General features: G+C 39.6%; 1 protein-coding gene across 1 annotated transcript in view; it reads left to right on the top strand.

Moving 5' to 3' along the window:
• Nucleotides 1–24,842, top strand: part of CERKL (CERK like autophagy regulator) — a 97,152-nt gene that overhangs the window by 26,291 nt on the left and 46,019 nt on the right. Inside the window, exon 2 of the mRNA XM_077830284.1 lies at nucleotides 17,830–18,069. Coding sequence (XP_077686410.1) covers nucleotides 17,830–18,069 — 240 coding nt within the window. The remainder of the gene's footprint in view (nucleotides 1–17,829; nucleotides 18,070–24,842) is intronic.

Raw genomic sequence — 24,842 nt, 5'->3', positions numbered from 1 at the left:
CCTCCAGCTTCCAGAGCATATGGCCTAGTGCACATACATGACTCAGCAAGCCAGACTTCACATCAGGTGTTTGAAGGCCTGGCTTCACTACATATACCAGACATACTGGGCACGCTGATTTGCATACTTGCATGAGTGCATTTCTCCATGGACTAGCTGATGAACCCTCCAAAGTGTAGTGTATGAAAACATAGAATCAAATGCCTTTGGCATTAAGAATGGGGTGAAACGGGGCGTGGGGAGAAGGGGGTGTCTTAGCCCCTGTGCTCTTTAACATCTACTTTTCATTCCTGCTTCTTCCTGCATTTAAGGGCAGCAGTGATGGCATTTATCTTCGAACCAGACAAGATGGAGGCTTGTTCAACATCACAAGATTTAGAGCGAAAACCAAGGTGAAGGAGCTGGTTCTGAGAGATTTCTCTCTCTACTGCATCTACCTTATCCTTGATATGGCCTTTGCTAGTCTCCCTGTCTTCCTTCCAGTGGGCTGATAAGTAAATGAGTGGAAACATCCCAAGATGGGTTTGTGACTCCCTGAATTGATGACTGACTTCCTGAGGGATTCAGTCAGCATGCCTATTCCTGATCCATGGGATAATAGTTTTTTCTTGTCTGTCTTTCTCACGCAGTATGATACTGTTTCTGCCATTTCTCTCCTCTTCTCTCCCCCCACCCCCCATGTCAGTGGAATTCTGAACAGGTGCATGGGTCTGCCCATGTAGATGCAATTACAGGATTAGGGACTAAGATTGTAAATAAACAAAAGAGAGAGAAGCAGATTGCTTAATAGGAATGGTAGTGTTGATTACTGAGGTATTACCATGTGCAAGGATGTATGTCAATAGTTATGAGAACTACTTTTTGGTTTAGTTATTTTGTTTTTAACCAGCTGACATATATTCATGTGCGTGTTGGGCATCGTCAGATATGTTTGGCTTTCCTGTGGGAAGTCCTTAGTATATTACAGGGTCAACTTTTTTATATTTTATATTGTAACCCATTGGGACATATGGTATTTATTACCACCAATTTTCATTCATTCAACATCTGCTTACTTCTTCCATCCTTATCTGAACATGACTAAAAATGTTTTTTCTTGTTGTTTGTTAAACCATTGTTTAGAGTTGTCAATAAATTTTACCGATATTCTATATGTAGCTATTGTAATTGGAATTATAAAAGAAAAATGCGATATTTACACAATTTATTTTATCGTAAATGGATTGCAAGTATATTGAACAGTTCTGCTGCTGAACAAGATAAACATAGATGCTTAGCCTGATGCACAGGTGGACATCATGGTGTTGAGCATCATGCAGTGAAACACATGGCACAACACAACATGAGGCAAAGAGCACACAGTTTGAGCTAGAATTCATTTTATGGATACCTTGCCGATTTGTGCATGTCCATTTTTTGTGTTCCATGTAGTTTTATATTGAAAGTTTATAGTAGCATAAGCTACTCTAAAGGAGTTGTCTTATCTTAGTCAAGATACATACTTTATTATGTAAGCCTCTTCTGTATCAATATTTTAATAATTTATCTTTGTATAACAACATTTTGTCTATTTTCATAATTGGTTTCCTGTATACAGTAGTTTACAATCAGTGCTGAAAGGAAACTTGCATCCATCTGGAAGCAATAAACTTTTCTAAGAGACTGCACTTTGTTACTTAATCCTGTGATTTCTTACTGTGAGTGAAATTAGGGTTTGCTTCAGTTGTGTCACATCATATTGATGTCAAATTTGTTTGAAAAAGCTTTGACAAAGGTATTGAGCTACTGAAGACATTTTAAAATAATGAAATGAAACTCCAAAGATTGCATTTTCCTTTTATTACTTGTGGCATAAACATCATTGTAAAATAGTAAAGAATACAATAAAAATGTTACAAAACTAGTAAAATACTCATATTTTGTAAATTGTCATCTTTATGTGAAAGACAAATGGTTGCCTTGCGTTTTAGGGTCAAGTAAATGGCACATATACTGCAATATTGTTCCACCTCAGGTTATTTCTAGTATTCCCATATACTTTGTATCATGTCTTTTCTCCTCAAGTGTTATATACATAATGCGGACATTTCTAAGATTAAGAATAAAAATTATAACAATATATAGCAGTGTATGTTACATGGATTAATCCAGTTTTACCATAAAATAGGCTTAATTTTTCTTTTCCCCACCCTTTCTTGGAAATGCATTGTAAGACAAAGTAGTATGGGGCTAGACTAATTTCCTGTAGGCATAGGGGTGTGATTTATTTTCTGCCTGTTCCCATTGGTGTAGCTGTGCTGGAGTAGAGAAAGGGAAGGAGATTTACTCCTGTGAGAGAATGCTAAAGGCACTATTGCCTACCCCAGGTGTTCTGTTGGGGAGCGATGCTTTAAAATTTGTCTGGAGTTGCATCTGAGTGGTGCTGGTGGAGGTTGCCCTCAGCGAGGTGCTGAATCAGCACATCTTCCAGACAGCCTGAATCCATCATCAACTTGATCAGTCCTACCCACTTTGGGGTTTGTGCTGACTGATGCTAGCCTCTGCTAGAGTGTGGTTATGGATGGCTTGTGCCTCTCTGCCCCTGCTCCAGGCAGATTTACAGCTGGCAGGATCCCACATCAAAGCTGGTACATCACTTGCAGTTAATCTGATTTGATATATGAATGTCTAAAGATGTTTTGATGTTTCACTAATGTCTCAGATTATTAAAGTAAATATGTCATTATTTAGCAGATGCGGAAATACGTATGTGTATAATATGTTAAATCTCCCAATGGGACATAAGCACATACTGAACTTCAAACATGTTCTTAAATGCTTTCATGATTAGGGATGCTTTCTTGCATTGGGACATAAGTGAATTGCCTGATGCCACTCAGTAAAACAGTGGCAGAGCTGTGAAGAGCTCAGAATCTTCAGTGCCAGTCTTCTGTTTTGAATGTTAGACCAAACAATCAAACTAACAATAAAATCATGTGTTATGTACATTGTCCTGTCATTGAAGATTGTATCCTTTTTGAATTATTCAGCATTATTTTATTTTTCATTTAATATTCTTTTATGTATTAATTATAATCAGTTTTAACAACTAAGCAAAAAGACTTCTTGTGGTGGGATGTTACCATGCCAGAGTTTTCTTTCTGTGACTTTGGTAATTTTTCATTTAAGTTATTTTAAAGGGCTTAAAGGGAAACATAGACTTTTTTTTCTACCTTGGAAGATTTCACATCTGTCTGCTCAGAATATTGTACATTGTTACTTATAGTGCAACTTAAGTCCTATTTGATTTAATTTTCTTAAAAGAAAATAAAAAGGATTTTCATAAACGTGAGTAAAGTGCTAATAATAGTCGTAGTGAATTCCTTGCTCCTGCTCTGGCCCTTTCATGTTGCGTAAAAGGGCTGAAGTGATGTAAAGGGGCCCTAAAAACCTTGGATCCAGACATGGGAGGATTCCCAGGAACTGTGGAAGATGGACATAAGGCTGCTTTCCGAGGACCCCTTTGTAAGTCCTGCAGTAGGGGGTGTACTCGAAATGAGGCTGGGATGAGGGGAGAGAAATGTGCTGGTAGGGCTGCAACACACAGCACTGTGGAGATTCCAGGCAGTGCTAGAACTTGTAGAGCAGCCCAGGGGAGGCTGCCATAACTTAGGCTGTTGGGCTGCCTACGTTATGTCAGGAGCGCCAAAGCAGACCAAGATCAGGAGGGCACAAAGATGTCTTAGATCCCCTCCCCCAGGGCTGTGAGTTCTGTGCTGGGAAAAAGTGAGAATTCAGAAATTGCCAAGATAAGTTTGTTATGGAATTTTATGTGCAGTGCAACAAATTTAATATCTAATGACCTGGATGGCAGATATTATTAATAGAAACCACATTTTAAAAATGGTAAATATTTTAAAATCTGTTCTGAAGCAGAACATTTAACAGGCCCAGAACTATACTTGCATTGTTGTAAATTATTCATTTAATACCCAATTCTGCTGCTTTATGTGCCAGTTTATATTTTAAATATACACCTATTGTACTGCATGTACAAAATTTGGCAACATATTGTAAGCCATAGAAATAATGTTAGGGGAGAAATGAATATTTTAATTTAGAACTATATTTTCTTTGCTAGTTCTAATTGTATTATGTTCATAATTTCTGTAGAGCTCATCACTGTGTCTGAGTGCCTCGCATTCATTAATGAATTAAACTCCACAGCATCTTTGTGAGGTAAACAAAAAATTAACTCAATTTTACATAGAGAAACTGAGGCAGAGAGTGGTTAAGTAACTTGCCTAAAATCACACAAGGAATTTATAGCAGAGGACGGAATAGAACCCACATCTCAGGACTCCCAAATCCTATGCTTTAACTATAAGATTATTTTTCCTCTATATTTTCCCTTCTTTTGTGCTTGATATTTGTAAATTGAATTACAGAAAGAAATTCTGTAACAATGTAGCATTGCACTTTTTATACCATGTCAGGAGATAATGCACATATGGTTTAAGAACTGTTCAGTAAATGCTTTATTTTAATATTACTGTTAAAATATACATAGCAACAGCCTGCTAAATTCTTTGTCACAAATATTCTTAATTTTCGACAGGATTATTTTATTTTTTGTATATGTTTTGATCTTTTTGGCTCTAAAAACATAGTTTGTTTTTTTGAAAAACCAAGTATAACCTTATTAACAAATAATTAAATTTTGGGTTTCTATTTACAATTAAATTGTATTCAAATTTATTAGTCCCTTACCCCACAGTTTTATCTCTGTGTGTGGTGTATTCAAACAGAATTTTGTATTAGGAGATTAGATCATCCTAAATAGCAAAAAATTGTAGGATAACCCCATTGCTTGAAAATCTAGTACAGTTTAAGTAGGTGTATAAAATGCATTGTTAAAAATTCATATATCAGGCTGGCTTATTTTTCATGCTGTATTTGAAAAAGTGGACATGTGCAGAAACTGCGAGTACAATTAGCGTCAAGCAGCTAAATCCAGCTCTAATCCTGTTTACGCTCTACATCAGACAGATGTGCCAAGATTGATTTAGACAAGCCCTTGGCTTATAGTAATATATATATATATATTTTTAAAAGCTCCATACGTTATTCTATTTTTGTTAGACCTTTGCTAAATGTTAAGTGTTGTTAGTTTTGCTACTAAATACTGTAACCTACTTTATGCTGGTCTCTTTTCTGCTATCATGGTGACATGACAACTTGGCTGGAGAGATTATCTTTATTCCTTGTAATTAAATTGACTTTTTTTTTTCAGAAGATACAACAATAGGAAGTGGGTGCTGAATTAAATAAATAGCATGATATCTAATAGATGTATACTTAAATCCCTTGCAAGAGCAGATGGTACCCAGTATCTTTCTAAGTAATGTGAGAGGACAGTTAATGTTCTGAAACAGCTAGCAATAACGAACATGATACTAATGAACCAATAGTTCTTAAATGGAAAGAAAAACTGCAGGTCTAAACCAAGATTATAAGTCTGTTTAACGTGAATTTGGTTTCTAGATCACATCTGAAATGTTTTTGTTTGATCGATAATGCAAATGAAGTTTTATAAGTTCCATGATCATAGTTGTATCTTATATATCTCTATTTTTTCATTCTATGAAAAACATCATTCTTCTTACCAAACAACTGCAAATGTGAGGCTATTCAACCCACCTAGAAGATTTGTATGCTTAATTCCTATTAATTTTAGTGGGAAATGGGTATCCAAATCTGTTAGGTATCTTTGAAAATCTCAGCCTAAATATATATCAAGTAGATTTTTAAAGTGTGGCCTAGAGTATGTCCTTTCCAATGTTTCTGAAGTTTAAATTTTGACTCTCCCAAGAAAATCTTTTTGGGGGCTCTAATCTGCATATAAAATGCATGTATTTGGCTTATTAGAGAGTACTATATTTTCTTTATGAAAAAGAGAAGGTTAGTGTTCATATGAGCAGCCGAGGAATTTGACACATCTAGGGCAGTGTTTCCCAAACTTGGGACGCCACTTATTCAGGGAAAGCCCCTGGCGGGGCCGGCCTGTTTGTTTACCTGCTGTATCCGCAGGTTCAGCCAATTGTGGCTCCCACTGCCTGCGGTTCGCTGTGCTCGGCCAGTGGGAGGCATGATCAGCCGACCCTGCGGACGCAGCAGGTAAACAAACTGTCCGGGCCCGCCAGGGGCTTTCCCTGAACAAGTGGTGTCCCAAGTTTGGTAGACACTGATCTAGAGTAAGTGGAGGGTAAATAGGACTAATTTAAAACTGACAATGTCAGGTTTAAAATATTACTGTTAAATAAATGTTCTTACCTACATTATAAATTTCTTGCATTTTGAAAATTAAGGATTTTTAAAATCAAATTTGCATTTCATTATTTTTTGGGTTTTTTTTTACCTTTTTGCAATTTACTCTTCTTATGCAATGGAAATATTCATTTTCACTTTTGTTTGCAGTCTGAATTTCAGATTCTCATGCACTATTACGGGGTGGCCAAACAGCAGCTTACAGAGCCCCCCACAGCCCCTCCATTCTCTGCCTACCAGACTGGGGGGAGAGCTCAGAGCATTTGCCCTGCAGTGGGGTGGTGGGGCTAGGGGCTTCTGTTAGAGATGACTGGTGCCTGCTGGGAGTGGGGGCAACAATTTAAAGGTTCGGCCCACCAACAGCTTGAGTCATGCCCCCCAGACACGCTCCCTTTACCCTCAGCAGCCCCTCCCTGCAGCTCCCAGGTGTTAGCTCTTCCTGGAGATGCATCGACAAACAGCTGGGAGCAGCAGGGAGGGGACGCTGCTTCAGCTCCACAGGAAGAGGCAGCAGCAAAAGCAGCAGCTCTTGCTGCAGCTCCCACCTGTTTTCTGCTGCCTCTCCCCATGGCCACAGATCCCAGCTTGCCGACTCCAGCAGCTGCCTTGCAAGGATGGGGCCCAGTGACACCATGTGACTGAGCAGGGCCCATAGGTGCAGACTCTATGCGTGCTCCGGAGCACCCACGGAGAAAAATGAGTGGGTGCTCTGCACCCACCAGCAGCCAAGCTCCCCTCACCCTCGCCCCACCTCCTCCTCCTCCCCTGAGAGCACTGCGTCCCTGCTCTTCTGCCTACCTCCCAGCGCTTCCCACCTGGCTGCCACCAAACAGCTGTTTGGCAGTGTTAGCATGCTCCAGGAGGGAGGGGGAGGAGCAGGAGCATGGTACACTTGGGGGAGGAGGCGGGGAAGAAGTGGGGCCCGGGCGGGGATTTGGGGAAGGAGTTGGAATAGGGGCAGGGAGGGGGCAGAGTTGGGACGGGGACTTTGGGGAAGAGGGTGGGCAGAGGCGGGGCCTCATGGAAGGGGTGGAGTGGAAGGGGCTGGGGGCAGACATGCGGTCAAGCACCCATGGGAAAGAGGGGGAAGTCAGCACCTATGGCAGGGCCAGCACACCCTGGCAAAAATTTGGTGGGGCATGTGACCTCATGTGCCTCCCCCACAGGTGTTGCTTCTGGCTTCTGCCCAGTGGAAGAGAGGTCTCAGGGCTTCAGTTCCACAGGGCATGCCTGCTGGGGCTCAGAACTTCAGCAGGAGCCCTGGCAGGCACTTCTGACAGGGATGAAGCCCCTAGCCCCGGCAAGTATGTCCCGGCTCTCAAACTTGTAAAGATTGTCGCATACGGCTCGGAGGGTCAGTAAGTTTGGCCATCCCTGTGCTGTTACAGTGTAGCAATATTTGTGTTACTTGCAGCATAGGGGAATAGTTTAATTTAAACAAACCATTTGCATTAGAAATTATTTCTTTAAAGAGAATAAATAATGAACACATTCCTATTCCACTGGGTGTTAAACACATTGTTAGCAAATACATATGTGGTAGACATAGTATATAACATATTAATAAGTATTAGCTGTATGATATATATATGGATGATATTAATATATTTGGATGTTGGTAAGTTATGTTAACTGAAAGTATTATGGACTTCCCACAGTTCTGTTCGCCCATGGCAAGCATTCTACGACACTTTGCAAAGCTGAATTCAACTTTGGCATTCGAAAATTAGGAAACTTGTCAAAGCGAAGATGCATGTTTACTTTGTACCAAGTACAGTTAGCAAGTATTTTCATTGCTCATCAGTACCTTAGAATGTAATTTTCAAAACAAGTTATGGGAAAGTACAGGGAAAGAACCAAGAACAAAGGTGGTACAAAATAGTGAGCTAAACTTAAGAGTTTTGTAACTTGTAAAATCATATGATAAATACTGCTTGCTGAAATGCATATCTTTGAAGCACTCCTTCTATACAGGGAGCAAGCTGCAAGAATTAGCTTCCAGAAGGAGGGTATTTATGTCTCTCTTTCATACTATATTGCTTTGTCGTTAGAGAATAAATTTGGCCAAGTTTGGTTATTTGGTCTCTTGAACATTTTAAAGAATTGGCTTCACCTTTTAGTCAATACACACCAATTATTGTTAAGGCTGCAGAACAGTTTACTTTATATTACTGTTAACAGTCTTTAATTACACCATCACATACTATTTTTTCCTGCATCATTCTGTTCAAAGAATGGACGGTGCTCAATTAGTGATCAGCTATTCAGTATTTTGTTTTCTCCTCCTTCAGTGGGTGGGCCCAGGCCTTATTTAGTGCGTACTATTCAAACCCTGCCCTGAGGACAGGATTACTACTTTCTTCTTGGACTTTTCTATAGCGTGCATCATAATAGTATCTGAGTGTTTCATAAATATTAATGAATTTATTTTCACAACACCTCTGTGAGATGAGGGCATATTTTTATTCCTATTTTACAAATGGGTAACTGAGGCACATGGAGATTAAGGTAAAAAGTTTGACAATCTGGGAAATGTATTTTTTTAATAAATATTATTCATACCTGTGTGTGTCATGGATTACTTGCTCTGGGGTAGATCCTAAGGAGATGTTAAAGGAACGAAGCAGAAAAAGCAAAACAATGGTAAAGATAAGGTACTATCATGAGAATCCCAAGGCTCCATAAGGGAACGTTGTGGGAAACTATTAATTGGGGATTGTTTCTGCTTGGCTCCTTCCTGACTGGCAAAGTTTACTTTTCTGAGGTAGAACCTGAGATCAAAATTAATACTAAAACCTTATAGGGTATGTGTCTACACTGCAGCTGGAAGTGAGCCTCCGAGCCTGGATAGACACACAAACTAGTGCACTGGACATAGCAGTGTGAACATTGCAGCGTGGGCTGTAGCATGGGCTCTCAGGCCCAGATCCTTTGAGAGTCCAAGCTGCAGCCCAAGTCACCGTGTCCATGCTTCTATTTTTAGTGTGCTAACTCAAGCTCTGCTACCTGAGTCTGTCTACCTGTGCTGTGAGGCTTGCTACCAGCTGCATGTGTAGACATACCCACAGATACTAGCCTGCAGAAAGGAAGGGGGAAGTTGTCTGTTTGTTGCAGACTGACACAAACTGGCAGAGTTAGTCTGCAGCAAGCAGACTGTACCTTGGTCCTGAAGGAAACAGGAGACACCAAAGTTAAGCCATTTCTATCTCGGTGATTGAGGGGAATGTCAAGTGTAGGTAAGACAATATGCTTATAGGTCGTCTTCTTACTTTAAATCCATTTTTCTGATAACTGTGTACCTTTTGGCAAATAAATCACATTTTGTTGTGGAAGATGCTGCTTCTGTGACACTGCAAGGTCACATGGGGCCGGACGAGTTGCATCCGAGAGTGCTGAAGGAATTGGCGGCTGTGATTGCAGAGCCATTGGCCATTATCTTTGAAAACTCGTGGCGAACGGGGGAAGTCCCGGATGACTGGAAAAAGGCTAATGTAGTGCCAATCTTTAAAAAAGGGAAGAAGGAGGATCCTGGGAACTACAGGCCAGTCAGCCTCACTTCAGTCCCTGGAAAAATCATGGAGCAGGTCCTCAAAGAATCAATCCTGAAGCACTTGCATGAGAGGAAAGTGATCAGGAACAGCCAACATGGATTCACCAAGGGAAGGTCATGCCTGACTAATCTAATCGCCTTTTATGATGAGATTACTGGTTCTGTGGATGAAGGGAAAGCAGTGGATGTATTGTTTCTTGACTTTAGCAAAGCTTTTCACAGGGTCTCCCACAGTATTCGTGTCAGCAAGTTAAGGAAGTATGGGCTGGATGAATGCACTATAAGGTGGGTAGAAAGCTGGCTAGATTGTCGGGCTCAACGGGTAGTGATCAATGGCTCCATGTCTAGTTGGCAGCCGGTGTCAAGTGGAGTGCCCCAGGGGTCGATCCTGGGGCCGGTTTTGTTCAATATCTTCATAAATGATCTGGAGGACGGTGTAGATTGCACTCTCAGCAAATTTGCGGATGATACTAAACTGGGAGGAGTGGTAGATACGCTGGAGGGGAGGGATAGGATACAGAAGGACCTAGACAAATTGGAGGATTGGGCCAAAAGAAATCTGATGAGGTTCAATAAGGATAAGTGCAGGGTCCTGCACTTAGGACGGAAGAATCCAATGCACCGCTACAGACTAGGGGCCGAATGGCTAGGCAGCAGTTCTGCGGAAAAGGACCTAGGGGTGACAGTGGACGAGAAGCTGGATATGAGTCAGCAGTGTGCCCTTGTTGCCAAGAAGGCCAATGGCATTTTGAGATGTATAAGTAGGGGCATAGCGAGCAGATTGAGGAACGTGATCGTTCCCCTCTACTCGACATTGGTGAGGCCTCATCTGGAGTACTGTGTCCAGTTTTGGGCCCCACACTACAAGAAGGATGTGGATAAATTGGAGAGAGTCCAGTGAAGGGCAACAAAAATGATTAGGGGTCTAGAACACATGACTTATGAGGAGAGGCTGAGGGAGCTGGGATTGTTTAGTCTGCAGAAGAGAAGAATGAGGGGGGATTTGATAGCTGCTGTCAACTACCTGAAAGGGGGTTCCAAAGAGGATGGCTCTAGACTGTTCTCAATGGTAGCAGATGACAGAACGAGGAGTAATGGTCTCAAGTTGCAGTGGGGGAGGTTTAGATTGGATATTAGGAAAAACTTTTTCACTAGGAGGGTGGTGAAACACTGGAATGCGTTACCTAGGGAGGTGGTAGAATCTCCTTCCTTAGAGGTTTTTAAGGTCAGGCTTGACAAAGCCCTGGCTGGGATGATTTAACTGGGGATTGGTCCTGCTTCGAGCCGGGGGTTGGACTAGATGACCTTCTGGGGTCCCTTCCAACCCTGATATTCTATGACAATCCAGAGGTTCCTAAAGGGAAACTTGCAGGTGCCAAGCCTATTGGGCTTGCTAAGTATCACAGTTGGCAACCAGAGGGATGTAACCTGGAGATGTGGTTGGATAGTGAGGTCCCACCCCAGAGAGCAGTGGCGGCAACGTCCTGCCACTTGATAGGGGTGTGTGCTTTGGGGACTAGAAAAGGATTTTGGAAGGGGCACTTACCTCGGGGTGTGACAGAAAATATCCATTAACTTTAGGTGCCTGATTTGAGACAGCTAGGACCTTATACTACAAAGGACTTAGCATTATGTAACATGTTCAGATCATAGTTCCTATTGACTTCAGTTGCAGCTGTGAGTGGTCAGCACTTGTGCAAATCAGACTCCAGGATCTCAAGTTGGGGACCCAGAAAATGAGGAAGAGTTTGGTTTAGTGATTTGTCTAGCATCACAAAGGAACGGTATAGCAGAGGTAGGAATACAATCCAGTTCTCCAGGGCAGTATTCAGCTACCTTACGCATAAAATTAATAATTCTGTTCCTGCAGTCCTCTGCCTTATTCACTACGTGTCTTCCAACTGCTGTAACAAATGAGACAAGGGTATCACAGAAAGTATTATTCAACTCATTCATCCTCCCAGTCTACTCCAGCTACGGTCTGTTCCGCATTCAGACCAGGTGGTGTCCTTCACCCTGTAGGCATGGGGAGCATAGGAAAAACAGTGATGTTACTCTCAATTTTGCAGTGTGCAGGAGTGTAGAGGAGCAATTGCAGGGAAAGTCCTGCGCAGTCCTGGGCTAGAGTGTTCTCAGTGCAGATGGACTCTTCAGATTAATTTAGCTGCCAAACTTTTAACAAATCTCTACTGAGCCTCTGTGAACTGTTTTTTTTTCCAAAGGCTTAAAACTTGGCTAAATCTGCGTGTTTTTGAACAAGAACAGGCTCAGCTGACACAGAGGCAAACTCCCTGGCAAATATCAAGTCCCTGTATCCAAGAGTGGAGATAGTAGAGCTTCTCAGTGGGACAGTTGTATGAATTTGTTTTTAACCTGGACAAAACAACATATTTCCCCTTAATCTCATTCTCAGAAATGTATGAACTGTTTTAACTGGAACCTACAAAACAAACAAACAAAAACCAGTTTGAGGCAGGCATTTAATGTGGAAAATTTCAGTCTTAATTTAAATTTAACAAAGTTTTAAACACTCCAAACTGATCTTTATAATGGGAAGGATAGGACAACCGTAAGTATAGGCGGTGGTACCTGCTCTGCCTATAATAAAATCTGCATGGATATTGGTAATCAGCAGGCAAGGACACTCACCAACTTCTATGATGTAAGAGCTGTGGACAGGTCTTGCCCTTGCCTTTTTCTGCTAGTGTCACCTCCCCATCAGATTCATAAGTCTTGCAAGGTTCTTGTGCATCTATTCGATACCAGCAGAATACAGAACTTGGGGGTGTGAGAGATTTTGATCTCAGAATGTTTTTAACTCCCTTCTGAAATCTGGTGGTTTTGCAGGCATCAGTCCACTATTCCTACCAATATTCTTAAAATTCAGCAGAGCCCTTTCTATGTATAGTATGCACAATGATGTACTAGTATATTGCTTGGAAACTTATGAGATAACATTAATCTCCTGCTCATCCACACTCCTGCATAGTCATGTAAGGTGTGTTGGGGTTTGTGTGTGTGTGAGTGCTCAATCCCCTCTTCTGGAGACACATGGCTACTTTCTTCTGACAAAGGTGCAGAGGGTTCCTCTCTTCTCTCAGCTGTCTCTTCCTCCTCACAGTTTACCTCTGGGAACCCAGGAACATATTCCTCTTGCATTTCCATCCTTTTAAGGTTATATTCCCTTTCCACTTCCCTTTCTTGGGCTGTTGCTTTTCTGCTTCTAGCTTCTTCTCTTGACCTTCATGCTTTTGGTCTTCCAACTCTAGTGTTCTCTGGTTGGCCTCCTCGTGCTGTTCTTTTCTTCCCTTCTTTATAAGACTCTCTCTACTATTTCCAGCTTTCTGGTCTTCTCTGCTATTTCCAGCTTTTGGACCTCTATCTTGGTCAAGTCAAGGTCCAGGGCTGCCTTGCTGGGGATGCTGTGTTAGGCTGGTTTTCTAAACCTACGCCTCCCTCAGTCTCAGGTTCTTTTGCTGGATCAGTCAGATCTCCTTGGAACTTATCACATTCCATGAGTAGAGATTTCATTCCTTCCACATCTTTCTCTGTAGCATTCAAGCCACGTTCTGTGCACAGTTTTCCCAGCTGCTTTCTAATATGTTTAGCATATGTCTCCTGCTTTTCTTTTGTTTTTATTTCCCTTACCCAAAATAAACAAATTGGAAACAGTTATTTTCTATCTTCTCACTTTTGCATCTGGGTCTGTATCATCTCTAGAGTATGACCCTTAGTTAACCAGCAAGTGGAGAGCCTGCCAACTATGCCACTGTGCTGCTTCCTGCGAGTACCCAGGGTTGTGAGGCACCTTGCTACCATCTGTCATTAGAGAGAAGCCGCCTTTTCTGTGCCTGCTGTGGGTCAGTTCCATCAGCCATGGACAACACAAGCATTCCCCTCTCAGCCTACTCAGGCTCTGGTCTTTCTGCAGATTAGCAATAGGCACGCTCCAACTCCCGAATCTTCAAAGTGTCCAAACCTGTTCCACTGGACACTTAGATAATTCACAAATTCCCTGCTCCCAAAGGAACAGTGCATACCAGTTTGTCAGTTACACCTCAGATCATCACACAACACTTAGATATGTTTGTGGCACTCTACCCGTAAGCAACCCTGGAAACCCATATTCACCACTGTCATATAATTGATATGTTTCATACAAAGCATGCCATGTAAGATATATGAAAAGCCATGATCTGCTGAAACCTATTGTTCTGTCCAAATGTGTATAGCGTTAGTGTGTATCAAGTTGAAATTTTGCCGTATGGTTGTTACTGAAGTATGTTGTAAGTTTGCTAATGGCATTCAAAGAAAGCAAACCACTCACAGGAGGGTATGACAGAATGTACTCAATGGCCTTTAACAAGCAGGGGAGTTGTAATCAAGGGATTTATAATTTCAGGACAGTTGTGCAAGCACCACACAATGGGGACTGCTTGACCCCATTGCACAAGACCACACCAGGGGGCCTACTTAACCTAGAGAATCAGGGAAGCCTGTCAGGACATGTCGAGACAAGTGACTTCTAGGCACAGGGACTAAGGATGTAAAAGAGAGAACAGTGGCTGCATGTTTTGGCCTCACTTCCCCCCCCCCCCCATTAAACACCTGAAAACACGTCTGGAAGGGGGAAGGTGGTCCCCAGGCAAGAGGAGAATTCTAGCCTTGGTACTGAAGATCTATTAGCTGCCTGTGCTATCTATCCGGGTGAGACACTGCTTGATTCAAATCCTGTTAAATTTATAGAACTTAGATTGTGCATTTATTTTTTTCTTTAGTAACCATTTCTATCCTTTATGCCTACCACTTATAATCACTTAAAGTCTATCTTTTTGTAGTTCATAAACTTGTTTTATGTTTTACCTAAAACAGTGTGTTTTGGTTGAAATGCTTGGGAAATCTGCTCAGAAACAAAAACTGGTGCATGTCCTCTCCACATTGAGGGAAGGGCGAACTGGGTTATAAACATATACTGCTCAGGCTTCTGACCAGGACAGGATGGTATAGCACTGGAGAGCAGAGCTGGGGGGAATTGGCTGGAGCCTCACTATTATTAGTTCATGAATGGCTGGGAGAAGCATTCATGTAACTCAGCTGGGTGTGTCCCTGCCTGTGGATGTCTGTATGCATGCAGTACCTACCAGAGGTTTGCAACTTGTCACAACAGCATAGTGTAAGAGGGAACCCTGGTTGGTAATCCAGAGGGCTCAGTGGTACCCCAGTTCCAGGCTGCACCCTGGGAAAACCCATCATAATGTTTATAATGAAAACAAGCAAAAGTTTATTTAATGAAGAGGAAAAATTGAAACGATAGCAAGTAGAAGTATTGGAAACATGGTTACATATAAAATAAAAACATACATATTCTAGAACCCGGACTTTCTTAACTAGTTACTGTTATGTCTTATAGGGCAAAGTTAACCCCAAATCCTCCAACATATTACAGCCAGGCTTGGCTGTGATCTTCCATTCATGAGAAGCATGCTTGTCACCTTCCGGTGACCTACCTTAACTTGCATACCTCTGGTAAACAAATTCAGACTGGAAATAAGGTGTAAATTTTTAACAGTGAGAGTAATTAGCCAACAGAACAATTTATCAAGGGTCATGCTGGATTCTCTGTCACTGACAATTTTAAAATCGATGTGAGATGTTTTTTCTATAAGATGTACTCTAGGATAGTTGAAAAACAACTGAACGTGAGCTCTCAGTGCAGTGTTGTAGCAAAAGGGCTAATGTGATCCTTGGATATATAAACAGGTTAGTAGAAGTAGGGAGGTGACTTATCTCTGAATATGGTCTTGGTGAGATCAGTGTTGGAATATTATGTACCGTTCTGGTATTCACATTTTGAAAAGGATGTTGATAAATTGGAGAGGTGCAGAAAAGAGCTACAAAAATTATTCGAAGGCTGAAGAAAATGCCTTGCAGTGAGACTTGAAGAGTTCTATCTGTTTAGCTTATTGAAAAGATTGAGAAGAGACGAGATTACAGTGTAAAAGTTCCTTCATGGGGTGAAAATACTGGGTTCTAAAGGGCTTTGTAATGCAATGAAGAAAGGCATAACCACAATCAGTGGCTCGAAGCTGAAGCCAGACAAACTTAAATTAGAAGTTAGGTACAAATGTTTAACAGTGAGGTTGATTAACTACTGGATCAAATGACCAAGGGAAGGAGTGGATTCGCCATCTATTGATGTCTTCAAATCAAGACTGGAAAATATGCTTCAGCCAAACAAGCTATGCATCAGTCAGACATAAGTTATTGGGCTCAATATGATAACTAGGTGAAAATTAATGGCCTGTGATATGTAGGCAATCAGATTAGATGATATGATGGTCCCTTCTGGCATTAACTGTAGGACTAACTCTAGCTTGTTTGGATAGAAAGGTTGTCTCCGTTGTGAAACAGATACTTGATTATTCCTCGTTGTGGTTTTCTTTATCAATACAGTCCTTGTAGTCAGCCAGAGATGAACTTAGATGTATTGCTAATGTTCACCATTCCATTAGGTGATCCAGAGCCAAGCAGAGTCAGAGAATCTGAGACAAATGTTTCCTCATAACATAAATTCTTCCCAAATTGTTTTTAGATTATCTTCTAAAAATAAGGCTTGCAATTCAGTGGATTGATGAACTTTCTGGTGCCATCCCGTTAAACTGTGAGAACAATTGAGACAAGTTACTTTCCTTTTCAAAGTGGGGTATCTCTTCTGAAGTCCTTGCTCAAACCTTAAGGGTTATATAAAAAAAAAAAGGTTTTTTCTTCTGCAATCCTAGGAAAGTAAGATTTGAAACCACCTCCAGAAAAAAAAAAATCCTTTTGCAATTTCTCCCCCTGTGCTTCAAGATTGCTAGTGGCAACTAACTATTCATTCAACGGAATCTTTTATGGGGTTTGCTAAAGAGGAAGGCACAAAGTATTTCTTGGGGATTTAAAGAGCTTTCTGAAGTAAGGGCTTTCCCTCTCCCCTCCACCCCCCAGGAAGGGGGGAACATTGGAGTTGTGACTAAACAGAGGATACAGAAACTCTTTCCCTAGGGTATAGGATAATCTCTCGCATGTCATCGCAACCCAAACTTTGAGGAATCTAAGTTTGGCTTTGAGGAATCTACTCTCTCTACTTTCTGATATGAGAGCAGGAGGGGATTGGCCTGCATATGCTTTAAATGGGTCAATGGTACTTCTCAAAGAGGTATTTCAAGGTGGCATCCTCAAGATCAGTTTTCATAAACATGCATCCCAGAGACTGGTCTGGCATCCAAAGATACATAAGAAACTTCTCTGTAACCTTGATATAGTGCTCCCAATCCATTGCCAGTCTCCAGGGACTGTGGGTTTGAATTGCCACTAGAATTTGAGGCTGTTTTGTTCCACGCCAAACTTAACTGAAAATTTAAATAGAAGTTAATAATACCAGTGACCCAGTTCTAGTTTAGTTTATTTGGTGTGTTTCTGTGTGTGTGTGGTGGGGGGATGTTTGCTTTCTCTGATCTAATATTTTCTAGTATTCTCATCTAGTACCGTTCTCATTTCTGAAGATCATGCAGTTATACCAAATGAGAAAATAAAGCTGGCATACTGATGGCTGCTACTAAGACCATGCAGTGATTTAATGGACACAGAGAGCTTGTTTTATGAGATTGAATTAAGGGATAAAGAGATTTACAGAATGGAGGGATGTACAATTTTTGTATATACAACTTTCTCTAATTTCTAAATGTAAAAAAGGAGGCTCAAGACCTATAAAACAATGCTAATTTCTTACAGCAGGATATTAAACTTGAATTCTAGAATATTGGGAAAAGAACACAACCAGTGATTTATGAAACTGATGCACAAGAAGTCAACATTTTAAGATGTCGACCAAACAATTAAAATATAAAACATAGCATATATAAAATATAAGGTTTCTATCAGTGTGAGATATGGGTTAATTCATACTGTTAAAATAGTTTTCTTTCTTTTAACAGGTCATTCCAATATGAACGTACCCTGTGAAGAGGAATCTGTTGAAATGAAAGATATATTTTCTGTAAAATTGAAACGTCGTCGTTTTGCAGGACAGAAGAAAGGCGGTGTGTTGTTAGGTATCACAGTTTTTGTATGTCTGAAAAAAGAAAATAAACTAAAGGACTCTGCCGTCAGTTTTAATAATTTAAGTGAAGACCACTGCCATTCCTGGTTTAGATGTTTGAAGGAAATTTTGAACGGTAAGCACTTTTTCAAAGATAACTCATTTCTAACTTCATCACAGTTTTATTACGGGACTAGTTTTGTAATATGTATGTATTCTATATGTAATGTTGAATGTGGGTTACTGTAGTCTTAGAACAGCTTATTGTTTGGAAAGTAAAAGGTAAATATTTCAGTATAAAGGACACAAAGATTACAGTTGTTGAAACCTTTTGCTCAGTAAGGAAATTTATAAAACTTGCTTATTGCAATTTAATGTAAAATTTAAGAGGAAGAATAATAGTAAAATATCTACATTTAAAAAGTAAACAGATTAATTGTGGAAATGTGCTTTAGTCATAATATTTCTACAGCAGTTTATGGTAAAGTATGAGAGCAATTTGATGAATTAATAAAGAATAGGGCTGTCAGGTGTTTAAAAAGAATTAATTGCAATTAATCACACGATTAATCATGCTGTTTAACAATAATAAAATACCATTTCTTTAAATATTTTTGGATGTTTTCTACATTTTCAAATACATTAATTTCAGTTACAATAGAGAATACAAAGTGTACAGTGCTTACTTTACATTTATTCTTGACTACAAATATTTGCTCTGTTTAAAAAAAAAAAAAGTATTTTTCAATTCACCTAATAAAGAGATAGCACTAAAGTACTTGTATCATGATAGTTGAACTTACAAATGTAGAATTATGTACCAAAAATAAAACAATGTAAAACTTTAGAGCCTACAAGTCAGTCCTACTTCTTTTTCAGCCAATCGCTCGGACAAATAAGTTGGTTTACATTTGCGGGAAACCATGCTGCCTGCTTCTTGTTTACAATGTCACCTGAAAGTGAGAACAGTTGTCCGCATGGCATTGTTGTAGCCAGTAGCAGGATATTTGTGCCAGATACACTAAAGATTCATATGTCCCTTCATGCTTCAACTGCCATTCCAGAGGACATGCGTCCATGCTGTTGACAGTTTCTGCTTGATAACGATCCAAAGCAGTGTGAACCGACACATGTTCATTTTAATTATCTGAGTCAGATGCCACCAGCAAAAGGTTGATTATCTTTTTTGGTGGTTTGGATTCTGTAGTTTCCGCATGGGAGTTTTGCTCTTTTAAGACTTCTGAAAGAATGCTCCACACCTTGTCCCTCTAAGATTTTGGAAGGCACTTCAGATTCTTAAACCATTGGTCGAGTACTGTAGCTATTTTTAGAAATCTCATGTTGGTACCTTCTTTGTTTTTTGTCATATCTGCAGTGAAAGTGTTCTTAAAACGAACAACATGTGCTGTGTCAATCATCTGTGACAGCTATAACACAAAATATATGTTAGAATGTGGGTAAAACAGAGTAGGAGACATACAATTCTCCCACAAGGTGTTCAGTCACAAACGTAATTAATGCATTTTTTTTAACGTGTGTCATTATCATGGAAGTATGTCCTCTGGAATGGTGGCTGAAGCATGAAGGGGCATATGGATGTTTAGCTTATCTGTCAAGTAAATACCTTGCAATACCAGCTACAAAAGTGCCATGCGAACGCCTGTTCTCACTTTCAGGTGACATTGTAAATAAGAAGTGGACAGCATTATCTCCCGTAAATGTAAAATAACTTGTTTATCTGAGCAATTGGCTGAACAAGAAGTAGGACTGAGTGGACTTGTAGGAGCTAAAGTTTTACATTGTTTTGTTTTTGAGTGCAGGTATGTAACAAAAAATAACCACATTTGTAAATTGCACTTTCACGATAAAGAGATTGCACTACAGTACTTCTATGAGGTGAATTGAAAAATACTATTTCTTTTGTTTATCATTTTACAATGCAAATATTTGTAATAAAAATAATATAAAGTGAACACTGTACACTTGTATTCTGTGTTGTAACTGAAATCAGTTATTTGAAAATGTAGAAAATATTTAATACATTTCAGTTGGTGTTCTATTATTGTTTCACAGTGCTATTAAAAAGGCGATTAATCATGATTAATTTTTTTGAGCTAATATGTGAATTAACTGCTATTAATTGACAGCCCTAATAAAGAATGTTTTCTGCTCAGGTCTTCACATTTTTATTTGATCAGCAGGAGTATTTCCAGTGGAGTGGAGGAGACAGAAGCAAGATGATAGGGGACTCAGGAGAGAGCTAGATGAGATGAATCCTGGGTAAAATGTTCTAAAATGCTTAGCTCCTACATTACTCTTGAAAATAGGACTTAAATTCCCATTGACTTTCAATGAGACTTAGGGTATGTCTATATTGCAACTGAAAGCGAGCCTCCCAGTCTGTACCTGGCACGTGGCAAACAGAAACAAAAGAGTCATCAGATTTATAAGTTGTCTCGAGCTAACTTGTCCCAGGGCTATAAGCCTGAGAATGCCCCTTCTGGCTTCAGGTTGGAGCTCGGGCTCTGAAACTTGGCAATGGGGTAGGGAGTGACCTTAGACTCCAGGTCAATGAGATTTTACTTTCCACAAGAGAGAGTCCAAACAATAATAGGTCTCCCCAACCAGCTAAAAGATTACCCATCAGACACCATATGTACATATGATGGTTGCAGGCCCATAAGAAGTACTCTCCTAGTTTAAATGATGGGAAGATCCTCTTCAGATGTGCAATGAACCTCCCCCCAACACATACACCGTTTTTTTTTTCACCTTTACCTACCAAGATTGTGGTGACAGATGCTTCCATTCAAGGATGGGGGATTTATGTAAATCACTTTCGGATTTGGGGCCTGTGATCCTCTCAAGAAGCTCACCTGCATATATATGTCCTAGAGCTTAGTGCCACTGATCTGACATGAAAGCATTCCTGCCGCTTTCAAGATCCAATATGCAACTGTTGAGAGAGAGTACCACAACTATCCTTGCTTCCCCATGCCTGTTCACATAATGATCATCTCCACTCTGTCAGGAAGCCACAAGGGATTGGTGCATTCTGAATTAAATCACACCAATGAGCTGCACTTCACTTTAAAACACCTTGGCAGATCAACTTGGCAGGCTATTCTCCAGCAACCATGAGAACATACTTTGGTAGTGGGGATCCCAGAAAGTAGACCTGGTTTAGTCTATGCCACTGTTTCAGATAATTTAAACATGTTTCTCCATACCAGGAAGGTCAAAGATTTTATTCTTTTTATCACCAGTTTTTTTCTTTACATGCTGCTTTTAAACTTTCGGCCAAAATCTGTGCAGGTGTAAATTGGAAAACTACATTGAAGACAATGGATCTGTGTCAGTTTTCACCAACAGAGAATTTGATCCAATAATTTTTTACAAGTTCTATAAAAAGAATGCTAAATTGGGGGAAAGGCAATATTTCTCAGTATTTTGGGGAGGGAGTAAAAAAAAAAAGACTACTTTGTAGAAAATCCTTATTAACCTCATTAGACTTCAGTAGAGTAACAATAATAATAAACTTTGCAGTATTTAACTTTACGGGAATTTGACTGCAATTTAATATGAACCTCTTTGTAGGTGTTCAAAGCAGGTCATTGATTTTTTGTGATGACTACATGCTGAAAAAAACAGATATAACAAGCAAATAAGTATTAAATATAAATGCATTTTAAGCATCATCTAAAGTGCAAAATGAAAGCGCCTACCAACAGAAAGAGAGAGAATCTCTTATGCCATTTTTATTATGGTCTTTCTTCTTCTTGCTATTTATTTTTTGATTCTTAAGCTTCATGTTTTCTCACCATACTTCTGCTCTTGTGTGATGGTGTAGAATTTATCCTAATGTTTTATAGGTGGTATGTGTGTTTGGAAAAGAATAGCTAAATATTTTCAGAGTAAAAAGCAATATATATATATATTTTAGTAACTAAACTAATGTTTTTCCAGTGAGAGAGAAGCACTGGAAAAGAAATAGGTTTAATTCAATAATGAAAAGAGCATTATAGTGGCTTTCACTGATGATATACAGTGTGTAATTTAAAGAATTGTCAATTCCATGCACTTCTGCTAGGTTAACAAGAACAAATTATTATATAGTGAGACTTAATCCTTTTATTTTCTTTCTATGATAGATAATTATATCAAATGTAGGAAAACTATATTACTAGTGAAAACAAGAAAAACTCCACTCTGTGATAGTTTTTCTCCATCTCTTTTTTTGAAAAATGCAGAATATAATGAGTTTGTGGCAAAGAAGCATATATCTGACTGATCTCCAAAATTATATCTCTGTGGTCACAGCCTATTAATAGTAAATGAGTTTTACTTAGTCTATAACAATGAAGACTGTTTTTCTTTCTATCAAACTGCTGCTGAACCATAGTCTCAGAAGCTGGAATTCTGAATCCAAAGCTTTCCATATTTTAATGTGACCATTCTTTTAATAAATGGTAATTCATGGCCTTCTCCTGTTTCAATTATGTTAAAGACACTAAGACAGGAGACAAGTCCCTCACTCTGTCAAGAATAGAGATGGCGAGGAAATTTTTAACCAAACAATTTTTCACTGGAAAATGCCGGTTTGTCAAAACCAAACTTTTTGCAGGAGCATATTGATTTTAATCTAAAAGGTGTGTTGGGTAGAGAGAGAGAGAGACCTGCCCCCCCCCCAGAATAGCCAATAGCAAAGCGATCTAGTGGTTAGGGCACTCACCTGACACATGGGGGAGACAGGTTCAAGTCCGTGCCTAAACTACCAGGCTAAAAAGTCTCTCTCCCTTTCTTGTCAGATGAGTATTTAATTTATACCCAGCAGGACAGCTCCAACAGGAGAGATTGAGAGAGACCCATCCCAGAAAAGCCAATAGCCTGGTGGTTACAACATTCACCTGCGATGTGGATGATCCAGCTTCCAGTCCTTGCTCTGAATCAAGAAGAGCAGAAATTAGAATTTGGGACTGTCACATCAGATGAATGCCCTAACCACTAGGCAACTGGCTGCTTTGGGTGGTTTCTCTTTGGAAATATTGAAACATCTTAGTTTGTTCCTGATGCAGAACTGGAAAAAATGTCTAAAATATCAGTCTTTGCAGGACAGGAATGCTGTTTCCCACCCAGCTGTTATCAAAAGCAGATACCAGTGAAGGCAAAATAATGAATCTATTACTATTTCTGCTTGCATTCTCCTCTAAATTTTCTAAATAGGAGTATTTGAGGTGTTTCTCATCTTCCCTCTTCCTCAAAGGTCAGGCAGGGGCTTTACCCCTAAACATCTATATATGCAAAAGTGCCAAGATTCCTGCAGATCTCCGAATACTCATAAGCGCAGGCTACTTTATGGAGAGCAGCAAGTGCCTGTGCTTTCCTCTTTGAGTTCCCTGCATTCATCAGGAGCTGTGATGCCATATGTTCCCCCGTGGCAGCTGCACTATCCCTACTCAGGTTGCTTTGGGTTCAGCTAGACGTAACCCCCTTGTGGCTTTTCAGTTGGAACCCCCCGGATCTTAGAAAAGTATTATGTGCAATGTGGCTATTTCCAGCTCTTTTGTCAGTCCCATTCCCTCTGCAGACCTGCAACTGTGTAATGTTTAGGTGTCAGGGGAGAATACACATTATCTCTCTAACCCTCTGGGTATGGGGAATCTGCAGCCCCCAGAGTACCAAAGAAAGTCTGTGTAGTTCATATGTCATTTTAAAAACAAATAAAACAAAACAAAAATACCCATACCACAAATTTTCTTGTTTCAATTTTGCAAGTACAAATTCACTTTTGAAGGCAAATCAAAGAAATAAAAGACAACCCCTCCCCATAACTATATCTAGAAAATCAATCACAATTGATTGACAATCACAAAATCAGTGACAATTCAGTATTATTAAAGTGACATGATACACATATATGGAAGAAATGCAGGTACTTCAGCAGCAGAATTTGTAGAATAAGGCAAAGAGCATAATTTGAGATTAAAAAAAAAAGTTATCAGTATGTCAAACATAGGAGGGAAGAATTTTCAATGGAATATGGATTTTCTAGTTTTTATACTTTTTAGTAATTAAGAGGGTTCCTTAGAAATTTCTTCCACCTTCTGCTGGGAATAGGATAGAAACTTTTTTTTAAAAATTGTTTAGGGGTAAAATTTTCAGAATTGCCTAAGTCCCATTCACTTTCAATAACATTCAGGCTCTTAAGTCATAGTAGGTACTTTGGAAAATTTTACCCTGATCAGCCATGAGTGTTCATGGCCTTGACCCACAGCTTGTTTTCAAAGCAACATTATGAAAGACATCTTTACAAAAGCAACTCATTGGAAATTTCTCAAAAGTTTTGTTTTCACTTTTTACAGTGACAGAAAAATCTGCAAAGTTTTGTGCTTTTTAAAAAAAATATTACAGATTATATGTGCATCTCTCATTGCATTGCATCTAAAACATAGATGATGTTTCAGGTGAATTATTGCATTATTTACATGGGTGATTTTTTATTATACCTAGGCTGGAGCAGATGAAAAGCAGGTGGGTTACCAAAGTGACTGCATGTGTACATGTGAGCAGCTATCGTAAACATGTATTTTTATTGGGCAAAGTAGCTAAATATTAATTAAGGATGCGTTCCTAATAATCTAAAATAGAAGTAATTTCTGATTTATGTATCTTATATGGAAAAAGTCAAGATTTTGTTGTTTTTGTTTAATTAAACTACAAAAAGTTTTTAGTATGGGTGAATTGACATGAATTCTATTTTGAAGGCAGTTCTGATGAAGACCTCGGGAAAACCTTTGCTGAAATGCAAAATAAACATTATTTTCATTTTGCTTTTTTGTGGGTTGTTTTCTATATTAATGTTCCTGGTATGTGGTATTCTCCACCTCACCAGCCCCTTTATCCTCTTTC

This window comes from Eretmochelys imbricata, chromosome 11 (assembly GCF_965152235.1).
Source record: "Eretmochelys imbricata isolate rEreImb1 chromosome 11, rEreImb1.hap1, whole genome shotgun sequence".
Lineage (NCBI taxonomy): Eukaryota > Metazoa > Chordata > Testudines > Cheloniidae > Eretmochelys > Eretmochelys imbricata.
The sequence above is the reverse complement of the archived record's forward strand: the minus strand, read 5'-3'. Positions and strand labels throughout refer to the sequence as shown.